The sequence below is a fragment of the Ceratotherium simum genome, chromosome 3 (assembly GCF_057802395.1).
Source record: "Ceratotherium simum simum isolate JZ-2026a chromosome 3, ASM5780239v1, whole genome shotgun sequence".
Lineage (NCBI taxonomy): Eukaryota > Metazoa > Chordata > Mammalia > Perissodactyla > Rhinocerotidae > Ceratotherium > Ceratotherium simum.
Genome location: NC_141902.1, coordinates 46370620 through 46398085, shown reverse-complemented (window position 1 = coordinate 46398085; position 27466 = coordinate 46370620). Strand labels below are relative to the sequence as shown.

General features: G+C 36.6%; 1 protein-coding gene across 2 annotated transcripts in view; it reads left to right on the top strand.

Moving 5' to 3' along the window:
- The window catches only part of SPPL2A (signal peptide peptidase like 2A), a 49248-nt gene that overhangs the window by 10603 nt on the left and 11179 nt on the right, over nucleotides 1-27466 (top strand). Inside the window, exons 2-15 of one of the 2 annotated variants that reach the window (XM_087427168.1) lie at nucleotides 4681-4800; nucleotides 5135-5317; nucleotides 5821-5910; nucleotides 6936-7069; nucleotides 11230-11381; nucleotides 14114-14210; nucleotides 14865-14966; nucleotides 17343-17424; nucleotides 17976-18050; nucleotides 21566-21622; nucleotides 21814-21867; nucleotides 22295-22397; nucleotides 24938-25012; nucleotides 27094-27254. In XM_087427168.1, the coding sequence (XP_087283294.1) occupies nucleotides 4681-4800; nucleotides 5135-5317; nucleotides 5821-5910; nucleotides 6936-7069; nucleotides 11230-11381; nucleotides 14114-14210; nucleotides 14865-14966; nucleotides 17343-17424; nucleotides 17976-18050; nucleotides 21566-21622; nucleotides 21814-21867; nucleotides 22295-22397; nucleotides 24938-25012; nucleotides 27094-27254 (1485 nt within the window). The remainder of the gene's footprint in view (nucleotides 1-4680; nucleotides 4801-5134; nucleotides 5318-5820; nucleotides 5911-6935; nucleotides 7070-11229; nucleotides 11382-14113; nucleotides 14211-14864; nucleotides 14967-17342; nucleotides 17425-17975; nucleotides 18051-21565; nucleotides 21623-21813; nucleotides 21868-22294; nucleotides 22398-24937; nucleotides 25013-27093; nucleotides 27255-27466) is intronic. The other variant, XM_087427176.1, reaches the window with a different exon arrangement.

Genomic DNA, 27466 nt, shown 5'->3' with positions numbered 1-27466 from the left:
ATGTGGGTTCATTGATTGTAACAAGTGTGCTACTGTAGTGCAAATGTAATAATGGAGGAGGCTGTGCATGTCTGTGTTAAGGGGGTATGTGGGAACTCTACTCCTGCTCAGTTTTGTTGGGACCCTAAAGCTGATCTAAAAAATAATGTATATTTAAAAAAAGAAAAAAAGAAACCCCATACCCTTTAGCTATCACCCCCTATCCCCACATCCCACCAAACCCTAAGCACCCTCTAATCAGTCATCTTGTATTTCTTCTGCATGGTACAAGTACTTGGCAAGGTGCTAGATGTATTATTAATAATAATAGTTACCATTTATTAAGAGCTTAATATGTGCAAACAATTGCATCATCTGACTTAATCTTCATGACAACTCTATGAGGTCCAGACATGTATTGTCATCTCAAAGCAGAGGATGTTGAAGCTGAACACAGGTTAAGTGACTTGGAACATAGGCAGTAAGTGGTAAAACTGCCGTTCTGTCCCAGGTCTCTAATTCTAAAGCTCGTGATATCTATTGTTAATAAACTGAATTTTTGAAGCTATACAATCTCTATGAGAAATTTTACTGAGATATTTGAAAATGTAGTGGAAATGCTGAAGTTGTTTAGGTGTGTTAGCTTGCTCGTGAAATTTGCTGCATGTTCCACATTCAGTACTAACTACTGTACGATTATGTATGGTTATACTTTCCTCTTTTGTACTAATCTTCCACTAAACTTTCTGTTTTGCCTTCGTAATGCCCATGTCAATGAGTTTTTGCTTTTGTCAGTGATGAATTTTCTACAATTGTGGGAAAGATTATAATCCCTTTATAGCAATAAGTCTTACTCATATTTGGACATCTTTGTATTTCGTTGGAAGTTTAAGCTTATTTTTAGTCTGTTAGTTTTTGTAATTGTAAAAGTACACTGAATATTATACAGTTATGTAAAAGGAGGTCGTGTACATGTATCAATATGGAGAATGTAATATCTAAAAAATGTAAATTTTAGAAAGCTACAGAGCAGTATATATAGTATGATTCCATATGTGTGAAACAACTAGCACAGGTATTTCAATGTATATATAAATATATACATATAAATATTCATAGATATTGTCTGGAAAGATATAGAAGAAACCCCTAAGAGTGTGACTGTCAGAGCTGGGATGAGAGGAGAGGACTTTATACCTTTGTTTTGTTCAAATGTTTTTTCCTTTTTTAAGTTTCTCCCTCCACTCTTTTCACACCCTCACCTTTGCCTTTGTTTTCCTCTCACTCTTCTTTTTTTTTTAGTAGCTTGATGTCTCTCTCTCCACATGCTTCTTCAAGCTCACATAAATGCACAGATACATATAGGGAGCTTTTGGGGGGGGTCATTATTTTTATAAAAATAGAATTCAACTGTAAATATCTCTCTGGAACTTGCTTTTCTCACTATAGACATCTGTTTCTGGGGGTACATCTAGTCCGTCCGTCCTTCCTTCCTTCCTTCCACCCTCCCTCCCTACCTTCCTCCCTCCCTCCCTCCCTCTCTCCCTCTCTCTCTTTCTCCCTTTCTTTCTTGAGGAAGATTGACCCTGAGCTAACATCTGTTGCCACTCTTCCTCTTTTTGCTTAAGGAAGATTGTCCCTGAACTAATATCTGTGCCAATCTTCCCCTGTTTTGTAGGCGGGACACCGCCACAGAATGGCTTGATGAGCAGTGTGTAGGTCCGAATCCAGGATCCAAACCCACGACCAAATAGAGCACACGAACTTAACCACTGCATCACCAAACTGGCCCCTCTAGTTCTTTCTTTTTAATAGCTGTGTACTATGCATACCATAATGTAAAGGGCTCCTTATTGGTGGAAGTTGTTTTTTTGTTTTTGAGTTTTTCTTTTGCTATAACAAATAATATTGCAGTGAACATCTTTATACATTTATCTTTGTGCATTTGTGAAATAATCTGTAGAATATGAATCAGAGGATTCTATGTATTAAAAATTTTGATTGATACTGTCAATTGTGTATAGTAAAGGTTGTACCACTTCAGCAGCAATGTGCTCAGTTATAACCCAAATCCTAGTCTAAATACCATTCCTCTCCAAAAGAAGGTTAGTAGAATGGCTGGTTCCAGATCTGTGTCACATAAAGGATAAAGTCAGCCTAGGACATCTTGTGCCAAAAAAAAGTACTCAAGGCTAATGGAGTCTTGTCAAAAGGATACAAAGAATCAGCTGGAAGAGGTTCCACTGGCCAAATTTGGGACAATTTGAACATCAAACAAATAATTATAATTATACCACAATGAATTTTAAAAAGTCAATGAGTCTTGTGATACTAAACAAAAGGTGATAGAGGGAAAGAGTAGAGCTCTTTTCTAAAGAAGAATACTGGCTAATAAATGTAGCAGGAATGACGGTATTAAAAAACATTCACCGTTTCACAACTCCCAATGCAATATGTCAGATTAAATTCACGCATGGATTATCCTGAAGGCTAAAACACTAGGTGAGAGGTTGTTGTTCACATGGTTCTACAGATTACTTACTTGCCAATCACAAAGGTAAATATATAACTTTACACTGGAGAAATCCTGCAGTTACCACGTTAACCAAATAATCCAACTCAGCATCACTGATGACATCATGTGCCATTTTGTTGGATGCAATAAGAAGTACCCAAATCACTTAAGAAATATTCTTTTCAAAAATGTTTATCCTAAACCTAATGAACCCTCATGATTATCTGCAGGATTACCCTCTGTAGTTAGCACTGTAGATGATTCTGTATGACCTCAGGTAGGTTGTGTTAGTAACTTCTTTGAGGCTCAGTGCCCTCATTTGTAAAACAGTGATAATGAATCAGATAAATGTGTGAAAATAACCTAAATATACTTTGTTTAGTTTGTTTATAAACTAAAAATAGTTTGGTGTACAGTAAGCATTTAACATATTGGTTCACCTCTGTTGTCAGAATCCATTTATGGCCACCAAGTATATAGCTGAATGAAAACTACATTTCTTTTTCCACAAATAATTTCCCTATCTAATTATTCTGTGTAATTTGATGGCATGTTTTATGAATTCCCTATACTTCCTTAGATTCATAAGCGAATGAAGCCCCGAGTATGCTGGAAAACCTTCTATCCCAAATATTCAGGGAGATTTTAGGTAGGAGGGCATGGATTAGAGCATTTCTGTACTTTTTAGAAATTTAGATTGACTTGTATGAAATTCCCAATTTTATAGATCAGAAATGGTCACCTATTAGCAATTTCATGTGGCTTGACCTAATGCGTGGTTTCGTGGTAGAGGCTTAGTACATTATCTTTATTTGCTAAGCAATCTTTTTTCTCCTTTATGTTTTATTTTTATTTTATTTTTTTTTTTTAAAGATTTTATTTATTTTATTTTTCCCCCCAAAGCCCCAGTGGATAGTTGTGTGTCGTAGCTGCACATCCTTGTAGTTGCTGTATGTGGGACTCGGCCTCAGGATGAACGGAGAAGTGGTGCCTCGATGCGCACCCGGGATCTGAACCCGGCGCCACCAGCATCGCAGCGCGCGCACTTAACCACCAAGCCACAGGGCCGGCCTCCCTTATGTTTTAGAGAAAGATTTGATTAAAGGAGGAGAGAGGAAGGATTTGGATTGATCCAAATCTGAAGGGAATTGTGATGTGGAGTAGTATTGTAATTATCTTCTTCATTTCATACTCTCTACTCCCACCTCCTACCCCCATGTGCAATAGTCATTCTTTTCAATCACTTCTTTTTTGTGTGTGTGTGTGTGAGGAAGATCAGCCCTGAGCTAACATCCGTGCTAATCCTCCTCTTTTTGCTGAGGAAGACTGACTCTGAGCTAACATTTATTGCCAATCCTCCTCCTTTTTTTTTTTTCCCCCAAAGCCCCAGTAGATAGTTTATGTTATAGTTGCACATCCTTCTAGTTGCTGTATGTGGGACGCGGCCTCAGCATGGCTGGAGAAGCGGTGTGTTGGTGCGCACCCAGGATCTGAACCCGGGCCACCAGTAGCAGAGCGCGCACACTTAACCACTAAGCCACGGGGCGGGCCCCTCAATCACTTCTTACCTCTTGTCTCTCTCTTCTTTCCAGGTAGTGGGAAATGAGGCAAAAGGAAAGAATGTTTTTCTAACTCTTTTTCCTCACTTTAAACTCTGGATTGGTCTTCTTGAATAGGAAGTTGCAGAATCTTGAAAACTCGAAAGTTCCGGTTTCTCTAGTTCTCTTCCAAAAATAGCACTTAGAAATAATAATGTACCTTTTTTTACCCTGGTTACTCATGGAATATGGAAGGTAAGGTAGCTGGAGAGATTTCAAGTGCATTTTCTTTTATAGAACTAAGCAATGAAGTAATAACTCATAAGAGATTGGGAAGGAAAGTTTCAGGCTGTGAAGGCAGTATTGAAGTTATCACATCATAGCAAGAATCCTGCCTGGAATGTGGCCCTTATAACAAGAGCCATAATTGTATCTCCGTAAGAAAGTGTCCTATCTTCCTTAAAGAATGTGTTCTGGGCAAATGTGTATAGTTTCAGTATTTCTTCAAACAAGAAGAAATAAATTCATTGGAAGACCTTCCCTCTAAAGGAAATGTGGTCAAACCTGTATATAGAGAGCTTTATTAAAATTCTTAGTTGGTGGGAAGCCAAATTATTTCCAGTGTGAAAATTATTGTTTGTGTCCTAGACAGCTGCTCAGGAAGCAATCCTGCATGCCTCTGGAAATGGCACACCTTTACCCTCTAAGGACTACTGCATGCTCTATAACCCTCATTGGACAGCTCTTCCAAGTACCCTAGAAAATGCAGTAAGTAAATCACAGTTACTATTATTTGTAAACATAAAAATATTGGAAGGCGAGAAGGAGTGATTATTGTGTTTTAGTATGTGAACTAGTTGTAATATATGATGGGATTAAAAATTATTTTATTGCTTTTGCTTAAGGATTTTTCTTTCTGTGGGAAAAACAAGTTATGGAATTTTAAAATATTTACCTCAAAGCCTAATTGTCATAAAAAATTTCTAATTTAAAAAACCCTTATATTAAACCAGAATTGATTAAACCCAATTAAACCTTGTCATTGAATGCATTTAGTGTGAAATATGATATTTATCATGTTAAAGACATTTCTTCTTTTCAGACTTCCATTAGTTTGATGAATCTGACTACCACACCACTGTGCAATCTTTCTGATATTCCTCCTGATGGAATAAAGAACAAAGCAGTTGTGGTACAGTGGGGAACCTGTCATTTTCTTGAAAAAGCCAGAATTGCACAGACGGGAGGTGCTGAAGCATTGTTGGTTGCCAATAACAGTGTCCTAGTAAGTTGTAAAACTATAATAATTTCTTTTGAGCTCATGATATCAAATTTCACAGGAATTGAACTATCTTCTTTGTGTATGGTTTAAGGGCTGCATTTTGAATAATCTTATGGTAGGATTCTTTTTAAATAAACTTTTTAAATAAATAAATCTGGTTATGATAGGCATTTAATTGGGAAATTTTGTAGTTTCTTTTCTATTCCTAAAGTAGACAAGACTTTGTTAGGAACAAATATATATGTATGTATGTGTGTGTGTGTTACACATACATTATATGATATACCTGTATATCATATTTATATATATATGTGTCAGTTTAAGTTTATGCTAGAAAGATTCCAGTTTGAGAACTCTTACTATAATATTAAGAAAGAACACATGAAACTTTGTTTTTTAACTTTAAAAAAAGATGTGATATTTGTATTTAATGGAATAATTTGTATTTTAATCTGTAAATATACTAGTAATTCATAAGTTTTCATAATATGTTTTTTTTCTTTTAGTTTTATCCCTCAGGGAACAAATCTGAATTTCCTGATGTGAAAATACTGATTGCATTTATAAACTACAAAGACTTTAAAGATATGAAGCAGGTAAATTAGTAATTACATATTAGACACAGTTTATAAATAGTACAGCTCTTTACTTTTAGCCACTGATATTTAATTTAAATTATTATCTATGCTGCATTTGCTAAATAGAAGCTATAAAGGCCTATCAAGTCTATATTGAGGAAGTATTCACCTCCCATGTAGCACGAGGTGTTTCAGAGCCCTAACTTTAGAAAAAATATTTATTTGTTTTGGCTTCTTTAAAATCTATGTCATATCATTTCTCTTAACTTTTTTTTTAATAATTTTTTTAATTTATTTATTTTTTCCCCCAAAGCCCCAGTAGATAGTCGTATGTCATAGTTGCACATCCTTCTAGTTGCTGTATGTGGGATGCAGTCTCAGCATGGCCGGAGAAGCAGTGCCTTGGTGTGCGCCCGGGATCCGAACCCGGGTCGCCAGCAGCGGAGCGCACGCACCTAACCACTAAGCCACGGGGCCGGCCCCTTCTCTTAACTTTAAATCTCTGAACAAAATGTGCTTGTGTGGAACACGGAACTTTCAAGATTTAATAAACCAAAGCATAGCCTCATAATTTTGACAAGAGAATACATCATGTTGTCAAAAATAGTTCTCGTATTGTTGACTGTCCAATGTATAGTGTCTGTTCCAGAGTGAAACTGGAATATTGCTGCCGTACGCTGTAGTAGAAAGAAAACTAGGGCCGGCCCCCCGGCTTAGCGGTTAAGTGTGCGCGCTCTGCTACTGGCAGCTGGGGTTCGGATCCCGGGTGCGCACCGACGCACCGCTTCTCCAGCCATGCTGAGGCCGCGTCCCACATACAGCAACTAGAAGGATGTGCAACTATGACATACAACTATCTACTGGGGCTTTGGGGAAAAAAAGGAGGGGGATTGGCAGTAGATGTTAGCTCAGGGCCGGTCTTCCTCAGCAAAAAGAGGAGGATTAGCATGGATGTTAGCTCAGGGCTGATCTTCCTCACAAAAAAAAAAATAATAAAAAAAAGAAAACTAATTCTGGTGTTTTAATGTTATCTTGCCTTTCAGACTCTTGGAGATAACATTACCGTGAAAATGTACTCTCCATCATGGCCTAACTTTGACTATACTATGGTGGTTATTTTTGTAATTGCTGTGTTCACTGTGGCATTAGGAGGATACTGGAGTGGAGTAATTGAATTGTAAGTCTAATTAAACTTCAGTGTTTTGTGATAAATGGTTAAAAAATTATGTTTTGATAATCACTTTAGTCATATAACAACTTTTAAAATTCTACCTGACCTCAGAATATAGTGCCGATAAGATCAGATTGCAGGTTTGTCCTCCTCTAGGACATTTAACTTTTCACTAAGAAGGGGAGTCATAGGTTCCTCTAACTCTTCTGCTGGCAGGGAAATATTGAAATTCCATCATAGACTCTTTTAAATTAAAATGTTTGTCTCTCCCAGCAAAAGTGAAGATACTTAGTATCCTAATGTGCCTAAATATTTAGATGGGAAGAAAATGAGCAAGAGAAGGTGGGAAGTTTCTCAGCTCCCCCAAGTTGAGTCATTACAATGTGACCTCATCATTCTGTTTAATGCTTTAGGAATTCTAAGGATATTAAGCAAGTCCATATTTTAATTTAAATATAGAAATTCCAAATGTACACGAAATTTGGATTTCCCTATTTAATAACAACCTAAACCCAGTCTTCTTAGAGTTATGTACCTTTGGCTCTAAATTAAAGCAGGCAATATAGTATAAAAGGATCATTTCATAATTATAACTCTGAATTAAAAATGTGCTTAGAGCATATTATTTCATGCATAAAGGACAATATATTCACCTTGTGAATTGATCAGTAGGTTCCATTAAAAAGGGCTTATATGCACCTAAATGAAGCTAAGCTTATTTGTAATTTCTTAAAATACTAAAATTTAATTGACTTATATCATGAGAGAAACCTTAGGGTTTAATAAGTGCAGGTTCCTGGAGTATTGAGTTTTAAGTATTTTATGGAATGGAAAACATGTTTCAACATATATCAGTCACATATTCTCATGTGAGTAGACATGGTTTTTGCTTCATTATCTTTATAAAGCATAGTATATAAGAAGATCTCCAAGATCATTTTCTAGATTATTTGGTGAAACTTTGTAAATAATTTCCCAAAAGCTGCTTATTCATTGAAAATGTTTTCCCATTTAATGTAGATTCTCACTCCATTACTATGTAGATTGTTTCTTCTCTAGAGTAGTGCTTCTCAAACTGCAATGTGCATACAAACTGTCTTGAGATCTTTAAAATGAAAATTCAGATTTAGTAGGCTTGAGATAGGGGCTGAGATTCCGCATTTTTAACAAGCTCCCAGGTGATTTTGCTGGCCCATGGACCACACTTTGAGTTAGCAAGGCAAGCTTCATATATGTGTCAGGGCAAGCTCCCCCTCAAGCAAGTTGAAGGTGGGAGAGGAGTACATATAGGCTTTTTTATTCAAAAAACATGATGATGAACAAAAACAAAGAATTTGTTGCCTTCAGTAGCCAGGTTGGGAGAGGAGATGTCCTTTACCTGCAAGTTTATGGATTTTGAAATTGAGGTGGCTGATTCTAAGAGTAAGATAAAGATAGAAAGAACTAAGTGTATGTGTGGGGGGGTTGAGGTGGCAGTATAGAGAAAGAGAATATGAATCAGTGATAAGAAAAAATTCCATAAAAAGTAGATTAAGAACATAAGGACCATTTGCAACAACATGGATGGACTTTGAAGGCGTTATGCTAAGTGAAATAAATCAGACAAAGACAAATACCGTACGATCTCACTGATATGTGGACTCAAAAAAAAAAACTCATAGATACAGAGAACAGGTTGGTGGTTGCCAGAGGCGGGGAGGTGAGGGGTGGGCAAAATGGGTGAAGGTGCTCAAAAGGTAGAAACTTGGAGTTATAAAATAAGTCCTGGGGATGCAATGTACAGCATGGTGACTATAGTTAATAATACTGTATTGTATATTTGAAAGTTGCTGAGAATAGATCTTAAAAGTTTTCACAACAAAAAAAATGTGTTAACTATGTGGTGATAGATGCTAACTAGACTTACTGTGGTGATCATTTTTTGCAATGGATACAAACATCAAATCATTATGTTGTACACCTGAAACTAATATAAAACATTATATTACATGCTACATTACATGTCAATTATATTTTAATTTAAAAAAATGAACATAAGGACTATCATTTAGCAAGTAAATAGAGTTAGATTGAAAGAGAATAAGGTTTAAGGAGGGAAAATTTGCCAGAACAGGACCTCATAACCAAGAATTACCCTACCAAATGAAAGATGTACCTTATGCAAAAGGGAAAGGTGCCTGGTTCCATATAAAGACTTGTCAGTAGAGAGTTAAAGTCTTATTATAGTGAGATCACTGGTCCTCAAGCTTCATGAACTCAGGACGGCATGGAAGAAAGCTTAGCTTCCCATTGCATGTAGCTCTTGAGCTGATTTGAGAGTACAATTTTTTATAAAGATGAATTGTAATATTTTAGGTGATATAAATCTAGTATATGTGTTCCCTTTAAGAAATTGTCTGGTGGGCCGGCCCCGGGGCTTATCGGTTAAGTGCGCGTGCTCCCCTACTGGCGGCCCGGGTTCGGATCCTGGGCGCGCACCGACGCACCGCTTCTCCGGCCATGCTGAGGCCGCGTCCCACATACAGCAGCTAGGAGGATGTGCAGCTGTGACATACAACTATCTACTGGGGCTTTGGGGGAAAAAAAGGAGGAGGATTGGCAATGGCTGTGAGCTCAGAGCTGGCCTTCCTCAGCAAAAAGAGGAGGATTAGCATGGATGTTAGCTCAAGGCTGATCTTCCTCACAAAAAAAAAAAAAGAAATTGTCTGGTGCTATTTAGTACACTGAATATGAATATATAAATCTTTCATTATTATGGCTTATGTGTACTATGACAAAAATATCTTTAAATGTGTCTGTCTGCAATGATAGATACCAAAGTTTGGCCCCTTTTCCCCCTCAGGTACCACTTTCATTGAAACTTCTGTTAACACCTTGTCATCCAGGTCTGTAGTTTCAGGGAGGTGCCGGTGTCTCTCCCCAGACACTCTCCCTGCTCTTGTCCCAGGCAGCCTCCCTAGAGTCACAGATGCTTAATGTCGTGACCATCCCAATTAACAATTTTCTAATAAGAAAGCGGCATGTTGGTACATAAGCAGTTTGGCAAATGTACAATTTGGTAGAAGTAAACCTTTTTTTAACCTAAAGTTTATATTCAGCCCAGACCTGATGAGAAGGGTCAGGCTGTACCCAAGGGAACAGAGTTGAATAGACTGGAGTTGAAGGGACTGTAGCTGGAACAGTGTGTGGTGGGTTCCATGTAACCGGGAGGAGACAGTAGGGTGACAGAACAGAGACTGCTCAACAAAGGACACTGTGACTCTTTCCTCTTCAACTTCTCTCTCTGCCTTTTATTAGCTGTGCGACCTAGCAAAGGTTTTTGGGAGAATTAGAAACAATATTTTGCTATCTTAAATCAAAGTAGGACAAAGCTATGTCTTAAACTTCTCTTTCGAATCCTTCGTGGTACATTGATGAGCACAGAACAGACATGCAGTAAATACTGAACTGATTGATAAAAGAAATTGGTGTCTACATTTAAGAAGAGCTAGTTTAAGGCATACTTCACTGTCTGTAAGTTGGTGTAATATTAAGTGTGTAAAAAGAATTGGTTATTAATTGAAATTTATTATGTCAATAGTGTCCAAATTAGACAACATAAACATCCCGAAACATTAATGTTTATGTAATAAATGTCATCTGTTTCAACAATTTTGCCTACAGAAAAAAATACTGTTTTAAAAGTTAGTGGTAGGGCCGGCCCCGTGGCTTAGCGGTTAAGTGCATGCGCTCCGCTGCTGGCGGCCCGGGTTCGGATCCCGGGCACGCACCGATGCACCGCTTCTCCGGCCATGCTGAGGCCGCGTCCCACATACAGCAACTAGAAGGATGTGCTGAGGCCGCGTCCCACATACAGCAACTAGAAGGATGTGCAGCTATGACGTACAACTATCTACTGGGGCTTTGGGGGGAAAAAAATAAATAAATGAAATTATTTAAAAAAATAAATAAATAAAATAAAAGTTAGTGGTTAATAACAGATCATCTCTGAGGGGTAAAATTATAGGGATTTTCTTTCTAGATTACATATTTCTTTTTGGTGTGCAGTTTTTTTTTAAGTATATTACTTTTAATCAGAAACAAATTTAAGTTGGTATTAGAGATAGATTTTTAGAATAACTGTACTTGGCAGAGATTTCCTGACATTCCTGTGTATGTTTATGCAGCGAAAACATGAAGGCAGTGACGAGCACTGAAGATGGAGAAATGAGGAGAAAGAAGGAAGAGTATTTAACTTTCAGTCCTCTGACAGTTGTTGTATTTGTGGTCATCTGCTGTGTTATGATGGTCTTACTTTATTTCTTCTACAAATGGTTGGGTAAGAAGTCAATATTTTATATTTGCTACTTTTAGCATGCAGTCTTTTCTTTTACTTTGCCAGATTTATCATTTCCTTTAAGGCATTCCACCTGGAAAACTTAAGTGACTAATTAAACAATGATATTAACTTTTTAAACAGTCAGAAGTGTTGGGTCCCCATTACTCGGGGCTAAAAAATATTCAGATTAAAAATATACTCTGTCTTGAGATAAGAACATTTCTTCATGGATGACTTGAAAGAATTGCTATGCTCCCTAAGTTTCCCTTTCTGCAGATAAAGCATGATAGCCCAGTCTCTAAGCAGCAGACTAAGGACTTCTTGGTGGCTATATTTAGTTATATGAAATAGAAGACTATTCAAATTACTGGTTTCTGGCCTCTGCTTGCCCCTAAAGCGTGGTTTGTCCTTTTGTCAGTTTGCAAATCAAGATGTTGTATTGTTCAAATTTTGTTTTACTTGTATAAACTGTTAGGACTTGCCTGTGGTCTAGAGAGTAACTGATACTTTTTCCTTTAAGAAGGTAGGGGTAGGAACTGTAATGGCTTGCCCATCCTGGACAATCTTCTTAGTGGTCTGATAAGATGGAAATTTGCCATCTCTGGCCAATGTACAGCAGAAATATGGAGGGAGACCAGGGAAAAGGGGGAGTGTACCTGATGAGAACTAGCAAAAACCCTTTGTAAAAATCGCCACAGGCTACAATGCTACTTTGGAGAACATTAGTGTAATTTTCTGGACTAGAAAACTGAGGCTTTAAAGTTAGTTTTTGCTTGTTGTTCAATTTCTCCTGTCCTGTGGCAGCAACTTAAAAACTAGACCTATGGGCCGGCCTCGTGGCTTAGCGGTTAAGTGCTCGCGCTCGGCTACTGGCGGCCCGGGTTCGGATCCCGGGCGCGCACTGACACACCGCTTCTCCGGCCATGCTGAGGCCACGTCCCACATACAGCAACTAGAAGGATGTGCAACTATGACATACAACTATCTACTGCGACTTTGGGGGAAAAAAAAAAAGGAGGAGGATTGGCAATAGATGTTAGCTCAGAGCCGGTCTTCCTCAACAAAAAGAGAAGGATTAGCACGGATGTTAGCTCGGGGCTGATCTTCCTCACAAAAAAAAAAAAAACTAGACCTATGACAAGTATTTCCAATTAGAAAAAAATCATTCTTTGAATATCACTCATATTTCTATCTGTTCCTGGGAGAGTGGATACTGGGATGATATTGGTATTATGTTGTCATTTTGCATCTAATTTTTCTAATTTAATATTTAGCCTTCAATTGTTTGCATCCAACCCTCAGTCAATATATGAGTGGTCTTTGATAGAAAAAAGAGATTCCTCTACCCTACCCTAAAGCATGTTTTAATTTTTGGTGAGAAATTTCCTTAAACTCCTCACTGTTTGAAAAGTTGACCCTGTTTATAAATGTAATTTTTGATGTAGATGGAAGATCATTAAACCTCATGGTTATCCCAGGACATGGGATTTAATTATGACTCTGATAATGTCTGTGTGATATTGCAAGATTTAATGTACCTCCGAATGGTTCCTTATAGCTAAAATTGCTACCATTTCTGAATATATTAAATGTACTAAATTGCTAAGGTTCCCTTTACCATTTTATGTTGTCATGCTCAAGAAAGTAACTAAAGATAATTATATTAACCCAGTTCTTTCCCATGCATAATCATTTTCTTAGATACAGTATGACACTGATTGAGACACTGAAAACTCTATTAGGGCCTCAAACATGATTTCCACCAGTGTTTTAAAACTTAGGTTGGAAACCTTTGGTGGATGACTTACCAAACTCAACTTGGCAGTCTTTGTCTGTCTTACTACTCACATTATCATATGTAACCAATAGTAAAAATAACAAGGGACGAAAAAAGTAATTTTTCCAAGATCACCAATAGAAAGTGGCTATCTCTGATTTACTATCTCTAGATTGCTCTTTCTTTCTCCCCTACAGAAGAGTTATAGTTTTCTGAAATTTAGTGGAATTTCAAAAATTCAGGTAAAATTTGTATTTCCATTGTGAAACTTTGAGAAAGTTCAGAAAATGAATACTTTTATTTTATTTTAGAGCACAATAATTTCTTCCCCTTTTAACAACAAAAAGATCAAATGTTTTTAATTTTAAATAATTCTCAAATAAATACAGCTAATATAGAAAAACATTTGTGAATTTTAACTACCTTAGTATCGTATCATAGCAGAGATTTGTTTAAATGGATTTGGTTTTACCAGAGGTCAAGTTATTAGAGAGAAATTTCACCACGGGAAAATACAGATAGCATGGTGAATGTCTAAGGTAGGTGTCAGTTCTCATTCCTAAGCTGCCTTTTAAAAAGCATTTATAATGGTTTATTAATTCTTCCATTTCTTACATTTAAATTAAATAATCACGAATGTCTACAACTCACCTCATAGACATCTCGAGCATGTCAATTTGAGTGATTAAATAATAGAAAATGTAGAGCCAGCTTCAGGCCCTTAAGCAGTCCTACCAATGTATAATGGGACTAAAACAACACATAAAATACCCACTCTTAAAACTCAAGATGTAAATATTTTTAGCTTACCAACGAATTCAGATTATAGTATAGTCACTGCAGTATAATTGTCATGATCCAATAAGAAAGCTAAAGAATTAATATTGCTTCTATAAATATTTTCTTATCACATTCCTTCTGTTCCCATATAATCTAGTGTCTTGTTTTTTTCTAGTTTATGTTATGATAGCAATTTTCTGCATAGCATCAGCAATGAGTCTGTACAACTGTCTTGCTGCACTAATTCGTAAGATTCCGTGTGGACAATGCGCGTATGTATCTCTTATGAGGAATCCTATAATGTTGGTATTTGTAATTTAAATCAATGCAAGGAGAAGTAGGAGTGTTATTTTAAACCTGTGCAGTCCAATATACACATCACTTTTTAAATTTAAATTAATTAAAATGAAATAAAATTAAAAATTCAGTTCCTCAGTCTCGTTAGTCACATTTTAAGTGCTAAATAACCACATGTGGCTAGTGGCTACTGTGTTGGGCAGCACAGATATAGAACATTTCCATTATCACAGAAAGTTCTATTGAACTGATAAATATTTTATTATGTATCATTTGTTGTACTTGAATCAAGACTTTTAGGGCCGGCCCCATGGCTTAGTGGTTAAGTGCGTGCGCTCCACTGCTAGTGGCCCAGGTTCGGATCCCCAGCCTGCACCGACGCACCGCCTCTCCGGCGATGCTGAGGTCGCGTCCCACATACAGCAACTAGAAGGATGTACCGCTATGACATGCAACTATCTACTGGGGCTTTGGGGGGAAAAAATAAATTAAAAAAATTAAAAAAGACTTTTAAATTGGTATTTCAATAGCTTTCTTGTGACTGTGGTTAACATCTGTCATTGCTCATATCAAGTGAACATTGTATTTCGTCTACAGGGTAGATTAACCTATATCAATCTGTTTTTTAGGATTATGTGTCGTGGCAAAAGCATTGAAGTGAGACTTCTTTTTCTCTCTGGACTATGCATAGCAGTAGCTGTTGTTTGGGCTGTATTTCGAAATGAAGATAGGTATGAATACTGTGTATTTGCTTTTAGATTAAACTAAGGATGGGTTGTTTTATATCTTGCCATGATAATTATTCATTATGATTATTATGGGTTTTTTTTTTTGCTTTTATTCCAGAACACCATAGTCTTGAAACAAGCTAAATAAATTCTTAAGTAAGCAGATCTTATGCTAATGGACTTGAGGTCATATAGAGAAGGAAATATGAATTATGGTTTAAACATCTAAACTGAAATAGTCTTCAAAAATATACTTATAGTATAGCCACATAATGAAGTACAGTGCAGCTATGAAGAATGAAGATCTGTATGAACTGATATACAGTGATTTCCAGAATATATTTTTAAGTGAAAAAAGCAAAGTGCAGAAGAATATCTAGAGTTTGCTAGCTCTCATGTAAGAAAGGAAATATAAGAAAGTCTACAGGTATCTGTCCATTTGCAGGAAGGATAACCAGAAAAAATATATATTTAACTTTATTTAATGATTTATTAATAAAATTATTAGAGCCCAAAAGGATTTAATGGCCTAAAATTTGGGAGCAAAGTTCACACAATTTTAGGCCATGTCAGGTATGGTAATCGATTGATAATTATGCATATCAGGTTCTGGTAGAGTATGCTGCATGGCTCTCATTTCCTTCATGTTCTAGCTATGTGCATGTATATTACCACCACTATCCTTTGTTATGAGCTGCCTTTCTGAAAAGAGACATGTATAAATTCAAAGATTAAGGATAAATGCGTACTTACGTCTGATATGCATTCTTCTGAGGTAGCCTTTCAATTTTTTCTTACTATAGTAGTATTTGTTATTCTACTAGGACAGTAAATTACTAAATATGGAGAATATGAGAAGTTTTTTTGTGTTATAATTGCTGCTTAATAATTGAATAGTCAAATCATTGCAATTGAATGGTATTACTTTAGCGATCTATTTCTTTTGAAACGTTTCATCTAAAACTAAGTGGATATAAACCCACACATCTATGGACAGCTAATCTTTGACAAAGGAGCCAAGAACATACAACGGAGAAAAGAAAGTCTCTTCAACAAATGGTGTTGGGAAAACTGGATAGCCACATGTAAAAAAATGAAAGTAGACCCTTACCTTACACCGTACACAAAAATTAACTCCAAATGGATTAAAGACTTGAATGTAAGACCTGAAACTGTGAAACTTCTAGAAGAAAATATAGGCAGTACGCTCTTTGACATCGGTCTTAGCAACATATTTTCAAGCACCATGTCTGACCGGGCAAGAGAAACCATAGAAAAAATAAACAAATGGGACTACATCAAACTAAAAAGCTTCTGCACAGCAAAGGAAACCATCAACAAAACAAAAAGACAAGCTAACAATTGGGAGAAGATATTTGCAAACCATACATCTGATAAGGGCTTAATCTCCAAAATATACAAAGAACTCATGCATCTCAACAACAAAGAACTACCAACCCAATTAAAAAATGGGCAAAAGACCTGAACAGACATTTCTCCAAAGAAGATATACAGATGGCCAACAGACACATGAAAAGATGTTCAAAATCATTAACTATCAGGGAAATGCAAATCAAAACTACAATGAGATATCACCTCACGCCCGTCAGAATGGCTATAATTAACAAGACAGGAAACAACATGTGTTGGAGAGGATGTGGAGAGAAGGGAACTCTCATACACTGCTGGTGGGAGTACAGAGTGGTGCAGCCACTATGGAAAACAGTATGGAGAGTCTTCAAAAAATCAAGGATAGAACTACCATATGACCCAGCTATACCACTGCTGGGTATTTATCCAAAGAACTTGAAAACACCAATGCATAAAGATACATGCACCCCTGTGTTCACTGCAGCGTTATTCACAATAGCCAAGACTTGGAAGCAACCTAAGTGCCCATCAAGGGACGAATGGATAAAGAAGATGTGGTACATATACACAATGGAATACTACTCAGCCATAAGAAACGATGAAATCCAGCCATTTGTGACAACATGGATGGACATTGAGGGTATTATGCAAAGTGATATAAGTCAGAGGGAGAAGGTCAAATACCGTATGATTTCCTTCATTAAGTAGTAGATAGTGATAACAATAAGCAAACACACAGAGACGGAGATCGGATTGGTGGTTGCTGGGGGGAGGGGGGGAGGGAGGAGGGCGAGGGGGATGGTTCGGCACATGTGTGTGGTGATGGGTTGTAATTGGTATTTGGGTGGTGAACAGGATGTAATCTGTGCAGAAATAGAAGTACAATGATGTACACCTGAAATTTATACAATGCTATAAACCAAAGTTACTGCAATAAACAAAAAATTTTAAAAAATAAAAAAAAAATAAAACTAACTGGATAAAACAGTAATTTTTTTTTAATTTTAGGTGGGCTTGGATTTTACAGGATATCTTGGGGATTGCTTTCTGTCTGAATTTAATTAAAACACTCAAGTTACCCAACTTCAAGGTAAAGTATGCTACTTTGCTGGCTAAAATCATTTTTTCTTTTTAAAACAACTTTTTTAAGGTATAATTTACATATAATAAAATGCACCCATTTTAAGAGTACAGTTTATTGACATTTTATACATGTATAACTTTGTAACCACCATCCCAATCAATTATAGAACATTTCTCATCTCTGTAAAAGCTCTGTCGTGCCCTGTTGCAGTCAGTCCTAATTCCCAGCCCCAGGCAACCACTGATTTGCCAGCTAAAATATTTTTAAATCATTTATATAATATGACAAATTCATAAAACCCTTACAGGACTAAATATCAGGGAAGAACATTTCTTTGATTCAGTGATTTGTTTTTTGAAAAAAATGGGATGAAGAAGGTAAAAGTTTTAATGTGACTTGTAGAATAAAACTACAAATAGTAATAACCATTAAATCCCTTTTTCAAAAATAGTGTTCAAATGTATGTTCACATGTTTATTTGTACTTGCAAAGTAATATGATCTGTTAATTTAGATATAGGAAGTTTGACCTTTAAATTTGTTTCTTTTTTTTCGCAGTCATGTGTGATACTTCTAGGCCTTCTCCTCCTCTATGACGTATTTTTTGTTTTCATTACACCATTCATCACAAAGGTATGATATTTTTGAAATGCATGAGACACATGCTAAAAGATGAGAATCTTAAACCTGCTCTTAGATTATTGATTTTGTGAATATTGACCATTGAGCGAGTTCTGATTCTCTTAAGAAAACTGTCATTGATATTAACCTTTCAATAGAGGATATTTTTAAGGCTTTAAGCCATTCTGCTAGATAAAAAATATCTCCTAACTGATGTAAACATGAAAATGTCTATAAATTTTCTTCCTACCCTTTTAAAGTAACTTTTCTTATTATAAAACAATAAATGTTTGCTATAGACAATACAGACAGCAAAAAGAATGAAAATGTGTCATTGCTACTTTCATTTCTGTAGCCTAGTTTGAGACTAAGGAAGAATGCCACATGAAATCTGAAGTATAGCTCTGTAACCTTGTAACCCTGGGCAAGTCACTTTGCCCTTTGTGCTTCCCTTTCCTAATCCACTGTGGGAGAGAGTATTGCTAGCATTCCATCCTCCTCTTCCATCAGTAGAATTCTCTTGGTTGGAACTGACAGCACCCAACCTAACCTTTCTATACCAAAAAGGTCCCATCTCTCCGGGCTGTTTATAGAGGCCAGGCTGGCCTCAGTTGAAACTAGACCCAGGGGCACATGCTCTCCCTTTCTGCTTCTGTCCAATTGCTCGTTGTCTCAGACTAGCTTTTTCCATGAGGTTAGTTAGAATCGTAGCAACTGGTAGCTTCTAGTCCCTCTATTCCAAGCTCTGCCGCTAGCTCCTCAATAAAATGGTGGTGCTGTTCCCAGAATGAGGGAGAGGTGTTGGGTGAATGTGGTAGTCCTTCATTATTTGCCCAACTTTTCTACCGTGTCCCTATTTTTGTCTCATGAATGTTTCATTATCACTTAATTCTCTCACTTTCCCCATTTTGAGTCTTGCTTTGTTACTTTATATCATCTCTTTATTCTTGTCACTCTCGCATATGTAGTATTTGATATTATAATCACTACCTTTTGCCCCTTAGTTCTTTATCTATTTTTCAGCGCCTTCCATCTGAAATCACTGTAAAATTCTGCACTTGCGATATTTGCTGTACTAGCATAAGACAAACACGCCCTATGGGGAGCTAAAATTGCAACTCGGTAACAAATGTTGTTAACCTCCCCAAACTACAGCTACCCAAACCGTCGTTATACTAGCACCTTTTCATGTCTTAATGATGAGCCATTTGACTCATTGACTTTGTTGAGCAAAAGTAACCTAAAAAAGCATAAAACTAGTATTATGGATTATAGCAAAAATTGTTAATTTATTAAAGCGTTTTTTAAAGTTCTGTCTAAAGCTGTCTTAGCTTATATCAATTTATTTGGTTCAAAAAAATGTTTCTGTAAGTCACTCCATCAGAGATCCCATAATGAAAGTAAAGCATTCTCTCTGCAAAGCCATTCCCATAAATCAGCAGATAGTCTTGGCTTATGACACATAGATTACACGTATATTACACACATGTGTTATAGTTTATGGATATAGCAATAAACTATGACTAAACTCTTTTTTAAAGGTTTTTTTCTGTTCTGTTTAATACTAGTATCACTTTATAAATGCCACTTGTGTCTGGCAGCAAACCATTTCCATTTCCTACAGATAAAAAGTTTCAGAATTTTAAAGGTATAAGGTAATGATAAAGATGTCTTTGAGCCGTCTTTCTTCCGTGCTTAGGGAATTTTTTGTCTTTTTTTTTTTTCCATCTTCGTTCTCACTGACTAGGAATGTGATTTCTAGTAATCTGATCCAGTTGAAAGGATTGAAGTGCTCTTTGGAGGTCACTCTTGTAGATTTACTTTAACAACTTCTCGGTCTGGTGTGTTCATTTTTATTAGGGCTATAGACCTTACTTTAGTAGGTAACTCCAAGTGAAAATCAGATCTGTAATTCTGATTTTTGTGGTTTTCACTGAAAATTTCAAGGATTAGATATTGCACATTTGAATCACGTTCTTGACCCTGGTATTAGTAGACTTTTAACGAGTTGGCAAGGCAGGCAGCCATAGAAGTACAGGCAGTAAGAGCCTATCTTCATTTTTTTTTCAGCCAGCGCTGTCCTTGGTATAGTATTTTGCAAATAGTAGTTACTCAGATATCTTTGAATGTATGAGAAGATGTCAGTGATGGTCTTTAGTTAAATGTTTTAAATAACAATTAGAAGGGCCGGCCCCGTGGCTTGGTGGTTAAGTGCGCGTGCTGCGATGCTGGTGGCCCGGGTTCGGATCCCGGGTGCGCATCGAGGCACCACTTCTCCGTTCATCCTGAGGCCGAGTCCCGCATACAGCAACTAGAAGGATGTGCAGCTACGACATACAACTATCCACTGGGGCTTTGGGGGGAAAAAATAAAATAAATAAAATCTTTAAATAACAATTAGAAAATGAACCAAAATGAACTCTTTATCTGGAAATTGAATCACATCATGGGAGTTTGCTATAAGGAACAATATTTATATTAATTTTCCTAAACTCCTGTGACTTAACCCTTCTGTAATCTGAAGCTTAACCTAAGGAAAAGATTTCTGACGCCGGGGGTTTTATCCTTCTTTCTGCTCAGCTCAGGTATCAGTGAAGTCCTCTTAAAAACACTCAAGTCATTTCTCCTATGCATCCCACCCACATGGAAAATATTATAGTTAGTCAATCAAATTTTCCTAAAATTCTTTGTTTATTTATCTTCCCACTGCCTGTCTTGGTGATATATTTTTCATAATGTGAAGCATCAGATGGCTGCTCATGCAGCCTTAGCTTGCTGCCTCAACATGTTCCCCCTTTCTAAAACAGACTTGGCTGTCAGGAAAAAAACTTTCTAATGAACACCTCACACAGCCCACATAAAAAGACCTTAGCCAGACACAAGGGAGGAAATTCAGCCAAGGTTAGTGTTTTGATTGGGACATAAAAAGCAGGCAGGGCTGAAATTGGACAAGAATCATGCTAGAGAAGCCTCTCAGGTTCTCTAGAGCTGGGTCTTTTCAAGTTTGGCTTCGTTGCTTTGTTACTGTGATGAGTAGCCAGAAGGTCAAGTGTACATTTATTCAAAAAAGTTACCAGTATTTATTATAAATCTAAATATAAAAAATGTTGGTATTTCTTGTCTCTCTATTCATTGTTATTGCTAAAAATGACCAAGGACGTATAGTACATGACATAATATAACTAAAAGCACTTAAAATTTATAGCCCATTAGAAATGCTCGATATTAGTTGTCAGTACAAATCAGTGTTCAAAGCTTCACTTGAACAACCTGTGTGGTTTATCTGCTAGTTTCTGATTGATCATTGTTGAGCTCTAATAAAGGGGAGAAGTGTGCTAGGTGAATTTTGTTTTAGATGTCTCCAGTTTTTGCCATCTGCAGAGACTTTTTTGGGTAAAAGGCAGTCTGCAGTCCATCATTAGTTCACAGTAGGCCATAAGCCGTGGGGTCAAATCATTCTTGAATACTGGCAGCTTGTTGTCTTTAAATGATTGGACAATATCTTTCATCTCCCTTCTCAATTTTAGAATGGCGAGAGTATCATGGTTGAACTTGCAGCTGGACCTTTTGGAAATAATGAAAAGGTAAGGATGGCAGTTAGACATGGCGGCCGGTGAATGTATGTGTGTCCGGTTAATAATTTTGCCTTCTTGTGTAATTCATTGGTCATATAGTGCATGTTAAGGTATTGTAAAACTTTATTTCTCACAAAATATAGCCCTTTTCTTAGTTATTCTAAATTATTAAATACCTATTGACTTGGGTTTCATCCTAGAATGATGGAAACTTGGTGGAAGCCACTGCTCAACCCTCAGCTCCCCATGAGAAAGTAAGAATTGTGTTTCAGATATGTTCATTGGACTTTAAATCATACCCTCTGAGACAAGACTCTTCTTTGGGGAAAAAAATCCAGATTGCCACAAAAAAAAATCTGTTTCAAGGCCTGAGTCCTATTTTTGGTAAAAAGGGAAAAAAAAGGTTAGATGTGGGGATACTGTAGTAATATACTGTTAACCCTACATGTGTGTTGGATTTCGTTTTTCCAAACTACATATCTATTTCTTTCAAGCTTTCTATGCATTTGGAGTATATATATGTCTAGTTTATGTTCTCTGATTTCAAGTTCTTCTAAAATGTCAATTTAAAAATGTTAAAACAATTAATATGAATCCTTCCCTTTCTAAAAGATATGGGTAAAGATTCCTTAAAGGTTTATTGGTGGCCTTTTTTGTTTTGTTTTTTTAATATAATTACAGTTACCAGTAGTCATCAGAGTACCAAAGCTGGCCTATTTCTCAGTAATGAGTGTGTGCCTCATGCCAGTTTCAATATTGGGTTTTGGAGACATTATTGTACCAGGTAAGCAATTATTTGTAACACTTTCAGTAAAAATATACTAACAGTTTAAAATTGTCAAATATATAGTAACTATTAAAAGTTACCTACTCTGTATCAAGTATTTCTGGCTATCACTAGAGCTGGGATCAGTGACAAAGACAGAAAAAAAGTGTTTTGAGGGGTAGAAGATAAAGTCCAAATGGAAACAACTAAAGTATACCTCCCAGAGCTCAAAAAGTGTCTTAGAGGAAGCAAATGGGATCAGTTTGACCTTATTCCTCAAGAAAGTGTGTGTGTGTGTATATATATATATATTTAATATATATATTAAAACCCTTTAAAAGTTGAATTTAATAATACCAAATGTATTACAGTTTCTATTCTATTTTAAAATAATAGTTTTTAGGAAAAGTAATTTAGGAATACTAGGTGAGGTCATGCTCAAAAGGAGAAACATAGTAGAACACCAGCTTACAGGGCACTGTAACACAAGAAAATACACTGTGTAGTGGAATCAACCACCTTCTGCTAGCATGTCTTTTCTGACAGTTATTGCAGTTCTGCATTATTTTCCTCACTGGGCTACCTGTGGAATAAACTTCACTGCAGCCCAGTAATAATATAGTTTAAAGAGTCCGCTGAGAGTTTGTCCCTCCTCACATTTCTTACAGTCTCCCTGTGTACTAAAGGCCTGTGGATGGGTAAAGAGTACTGGCTCTTCTGAAAAAGCCCTTTCATTTTCATGAATAAAGCCAGGTAGAGGGAGAGAAGCTGGCAGTGTTGCTTTGTGAGTTGGTGTGGCAGAGTCCAATGTAGCAGCTCTCTTAGTTCAGTGGGTCTCCATTCACCTAATTGATAAAGGAGGGAAGGCATTCTGTTGAGTAACCTTAGGTTTCTTGAATATCTTTAAACTTTTCCCCAGTTTTACCAGTTCCACACCAAGTGCTGTGTAAAATCTTGTATATAGCACTTAGCATAGAATTGGTAAAAATGTGTATAAATATTACATTCTTGAAGACAATGTCAAAGGTCCCAAACAGGAATATTTCCCCAAAGAGCAGAGTTTTTGACAATATATGACTTAATTCTAAAAGCTAAATTCTAATTTGGGGGGGAAAAGTACCATTTTTTTAACATGTGGAAATGTGATTAAATAGCAAATATAGTAAAACTAAGGAACTATCAAGAAACTTATTTGATTAATTATATAGGAGCCAAAACTAAGTAATTCAAGCAACCAACAAATATAGTAAAATTATTTTGTGATTTTTAAGTAGTTAAATGTTATTCTTACTATTTTATAGCCATGTTTAATAAATACAATCTGAGATTTCTTCTTTAGAGAGGTTCAACAAATTTCTTTAAAGAAATAGGTCATAAAATGAGTTGTTTATGCATGTTTACAAACATACTTGCATGTTTACAAATGAAAGCTTCTATTTCATTCTTATTTGAACTGTTTGTATTAAAACTCCAAATCATTTTTTTCTACTACAAAGGGATATTCTTTAATCGCAATATGAAATTGCCTTCCTCGATGCTCTTTAAATACATTTTTTAATGATACATTTAAAAAATTTTCTCAATACTATAGACCAAATGAACCTAACAGACATATACAGAACATTCCATCCAACAACAGCAGAATGCACATACTTCTCAAGTGCACGTGGAACATTTTCTAGAATAGATCATAAGGGTAGGCCACAAAATAAATCCTAGCCAGTTTAAGAAGATTAAAGTCATATCAAGTATATTTTCTGAGCACAATGGTATGAAACTAGAAATCAGTAATGGAGGAAACTGGAAAATTCACAAACACCTGGAAGTTAAGCAACACACTCCTGAACAACCAATGGATGAAAGAAAAAAATTAAAAGGCAAAAAAGTATCTTGAGACAAATGAAAAGAGAAACACAACATTCCAAAACTTACAGGATGCAGCAAAAGCAGCTCTAAGGGGAAAGTTTATAGAGATAAGCACATACATCAAAAAAATAGAGAGATCTCAAATAAACAACCTAACTTTACACCTAAAGGAATGAGAAAAAGAAGAACAAACTAAGCCCAAAGTTAGCAGAAGGAAGGAAATAATAAAGATTAGAGCAGAAATAAATCAGCTAGAGAACAGGAAAACAATAGAAAAGATTAACAAAACTAAAAGCTGATTCTTTAAAATGATAAAGTTGACAAATCTTTTGCTAGACTAGCCAAGAAAAAAAGAGGACCCAAGTCAATAAAATTACAAATGAAAGAGGAGACATTACAACTGATACCACAGAAATATACAAAATTTTCTCCATGACATGGGCTATTAAGCAGCTAATGAAAATCATGTTTTTAAAGACTATTTAATGGCTTGCGAAAATGTTTAAAATATGGTATTAAGTAAAAAGAAAAAAAAGCATGTAAAATTTCATCCAGAATTTGAGGTACTTTAATGTTCTCATGATGCAAAAATGAAGGTTAAAATACAGTACAACATGTTCTATTGCCCTAGTTAACAGTTGAATTTGTGTTATTGTTGTTGTTTTAAGAAAATAATGTGGGATTTTTTTTAGGCCTGTTGATTGCATACTGTAGAAGATTTGATGTTCAGACTGGTTCTTCTATATACTATGTTTCCTCTACAATTGGTAAATTTTTGTTTTTTCTTTTATGTTGAATTGTATTATCTGTAGGAAAAGGTAGAGATGTAAAATTAAGGAGACCTGGGTTCTAATTCTTCACCATTAATTAATAAGACTTTTTTTCATCAAAAAGAGATAATTATACTTTACTACTTATATCACAACATTTTTGAGGTTTAAAAAGGAAATTATATGTGAAAGAAAAACATTAAGTTCTATATGTAAAATGATTAGAGCTCTTGGCACATAGGTAGGCAATAAATCGTACAATAGTAGATTTTTAAAAAATACTGTATGGGGCCGGCCCGGTGGCTTAGCGGTTAAGTGTGCGCGCTCTGCTAGTGGCGGCCTGGGTTCGGATCCCGGGCGCGCACAGACGCACCGCTTCTCCGGCCGTGCTGAGGCATGTCCCACATACACCAACTAGAAGGATGTGCACCTATGACATACAACTATCTACTGGGGCTTTGGGGGGAAAAAAAAAATACTGTATGGATAACAGTATTTATGTAGCTGAATTTATGGCACAATGACATCTCACTTGGCGCAGCAGAGGTGGTTGTCACTTATCCCTCTATTTCTGTTATTGAGAACAGACGAGAACAGGAAGTAAGCCAAAAAATACTTTACTACGACTGAACATATCAAATTGATCTCTCAAAATCCATATATCAAAATTCTTTATTCTCAGGTGCATGCCTTGCACCAGAGGCGTTTAGATACCATTCTGGTAAGGGTTTCAATTCCACAGTGGAATTAAATCCAGTGAATTGAAAGTGTGTTAGCAGTAGAGAGGGGTGTTACTAGAAATAGGTACCCTGAAGCAAAAAAGAACAGCTAAGTGGGGGCCAGCCCAGTGGCATAATGGTTAAGTTTGTGCACTCCACTTCAGTGGCCTGGGGTTCGCAGGTTCGAATCACGGGCATGGACCAACACACTGCTCATCGAGCCATGCTGTGGCAGCATCCCACATAGAAAACAGAAGATGGCCACAGATGTTAGCTCAGAGCCAGTCTTCCGCAGCAAAAAAATAGGAAGATTGGCAACAGATGTTAGCTCAAGGCCAATCTTCCTCACCAAAAAGAAAAAAAAAAAAAACAGCTCAGTGAGTGAAAAGATGAAAAAAAAACTATAAAGAAATAAGAAAAGCAATCTGAGACAGTTAAGTATGGTACTCTGTAAGGGCATTAACATGTTAGATTCCAGCACCAGTCAGTGTTATAGAATAAAAGAACACTCAATGAAAAGGCAGATAATAGGACTGTCTGTCAATTCTGCTGTGTAACTTCAGGCAACTCACTTAACTTCCCTGGTCCTCCATCGCCTCATCTATAAAATGAGGAGGTAGACAAGACTGTAAAGGCCCTTCCAGCTCCAGTATTCTGAGATCCTGTGTTCATAATGATACTCTGAGTCATTAAGAAAAAATCAAATGATGTTTGGTATGCACTTGTTGAAGAAGCCCAGGAAGTATATAATCAATATTAGGAAGATTTTTCAAAGCAACTTTTAGTACCTACAGGTACAGATTTTAGTTATCTAAAATGTGGAACAACTCAACATCCTTAATAATGACAGATAATCGAAGACTTTCTTGAATTATCTTTAACAATGATTAGGGTAATTATAATTGAAATACCAGTTTCCAATTTTTTTTTTTTTTGTGAGGAAGACCAGCCCTGAGCTAACATTTGATGCCAATCCTCCTCTTTTTTCTGAGGAAGACTGGCCCTGGGCTAACATTCGTGCCCATCTTCCTCTACTTTATATGGGACGCCGCCACAGCATGGCTCGACAAGCGGTGTGTCGGTGCGCGCCCGGGATCCAAACCGGCGAACCCCGGGCCGCCGCAGCAGAGCACGCGCACTTAACCGCTTGTGCCACCGGGCAGGCCCCCCAGTTTCCAAATTTTTTAAAAGCTCTGTAGAATATCTCTCCTAATTACTGTCTAGGAAAATAATGAAATTATGAAGTCATAGGACAAAAATGTCCTCAGAAACATTTGAAAACCAATACTTCAGTGAGGAAGTGAAAATAGATCTTTGGTAGCATGTTGAAATGACTGATACTTGGTGCTCTTTTTACAGCCTATGCTGTTGGCATGATACTTACATTTGTTGTTCTGGTGCTGATGAAGAAGGGGCAACCTGCTCTCCTCTATTTGGTACCTTGCACACTTATTACTGCCTCTGTTGTTGCTTGGAGACGTAAGGAAATGAAAAGGTTCTGGAAGGGTAGCACCTATCAGGTATGTGCTTATATTTCGGTTACCAAGTTATCTTATGACATAATTCACTAACTTTGGCTGGGAACTGCCTATATATATCACAGCTTTAAAGTGCCAGAAAGTTAGCTTGGATCTGTCAGGATTCGTCAGTTTTTTCCACTACTGCCCCCTTACCGTCCACCTGCCACATCATCAGTTCTCATCCCCACTGCAATCTGATGCCAAAATCCTGG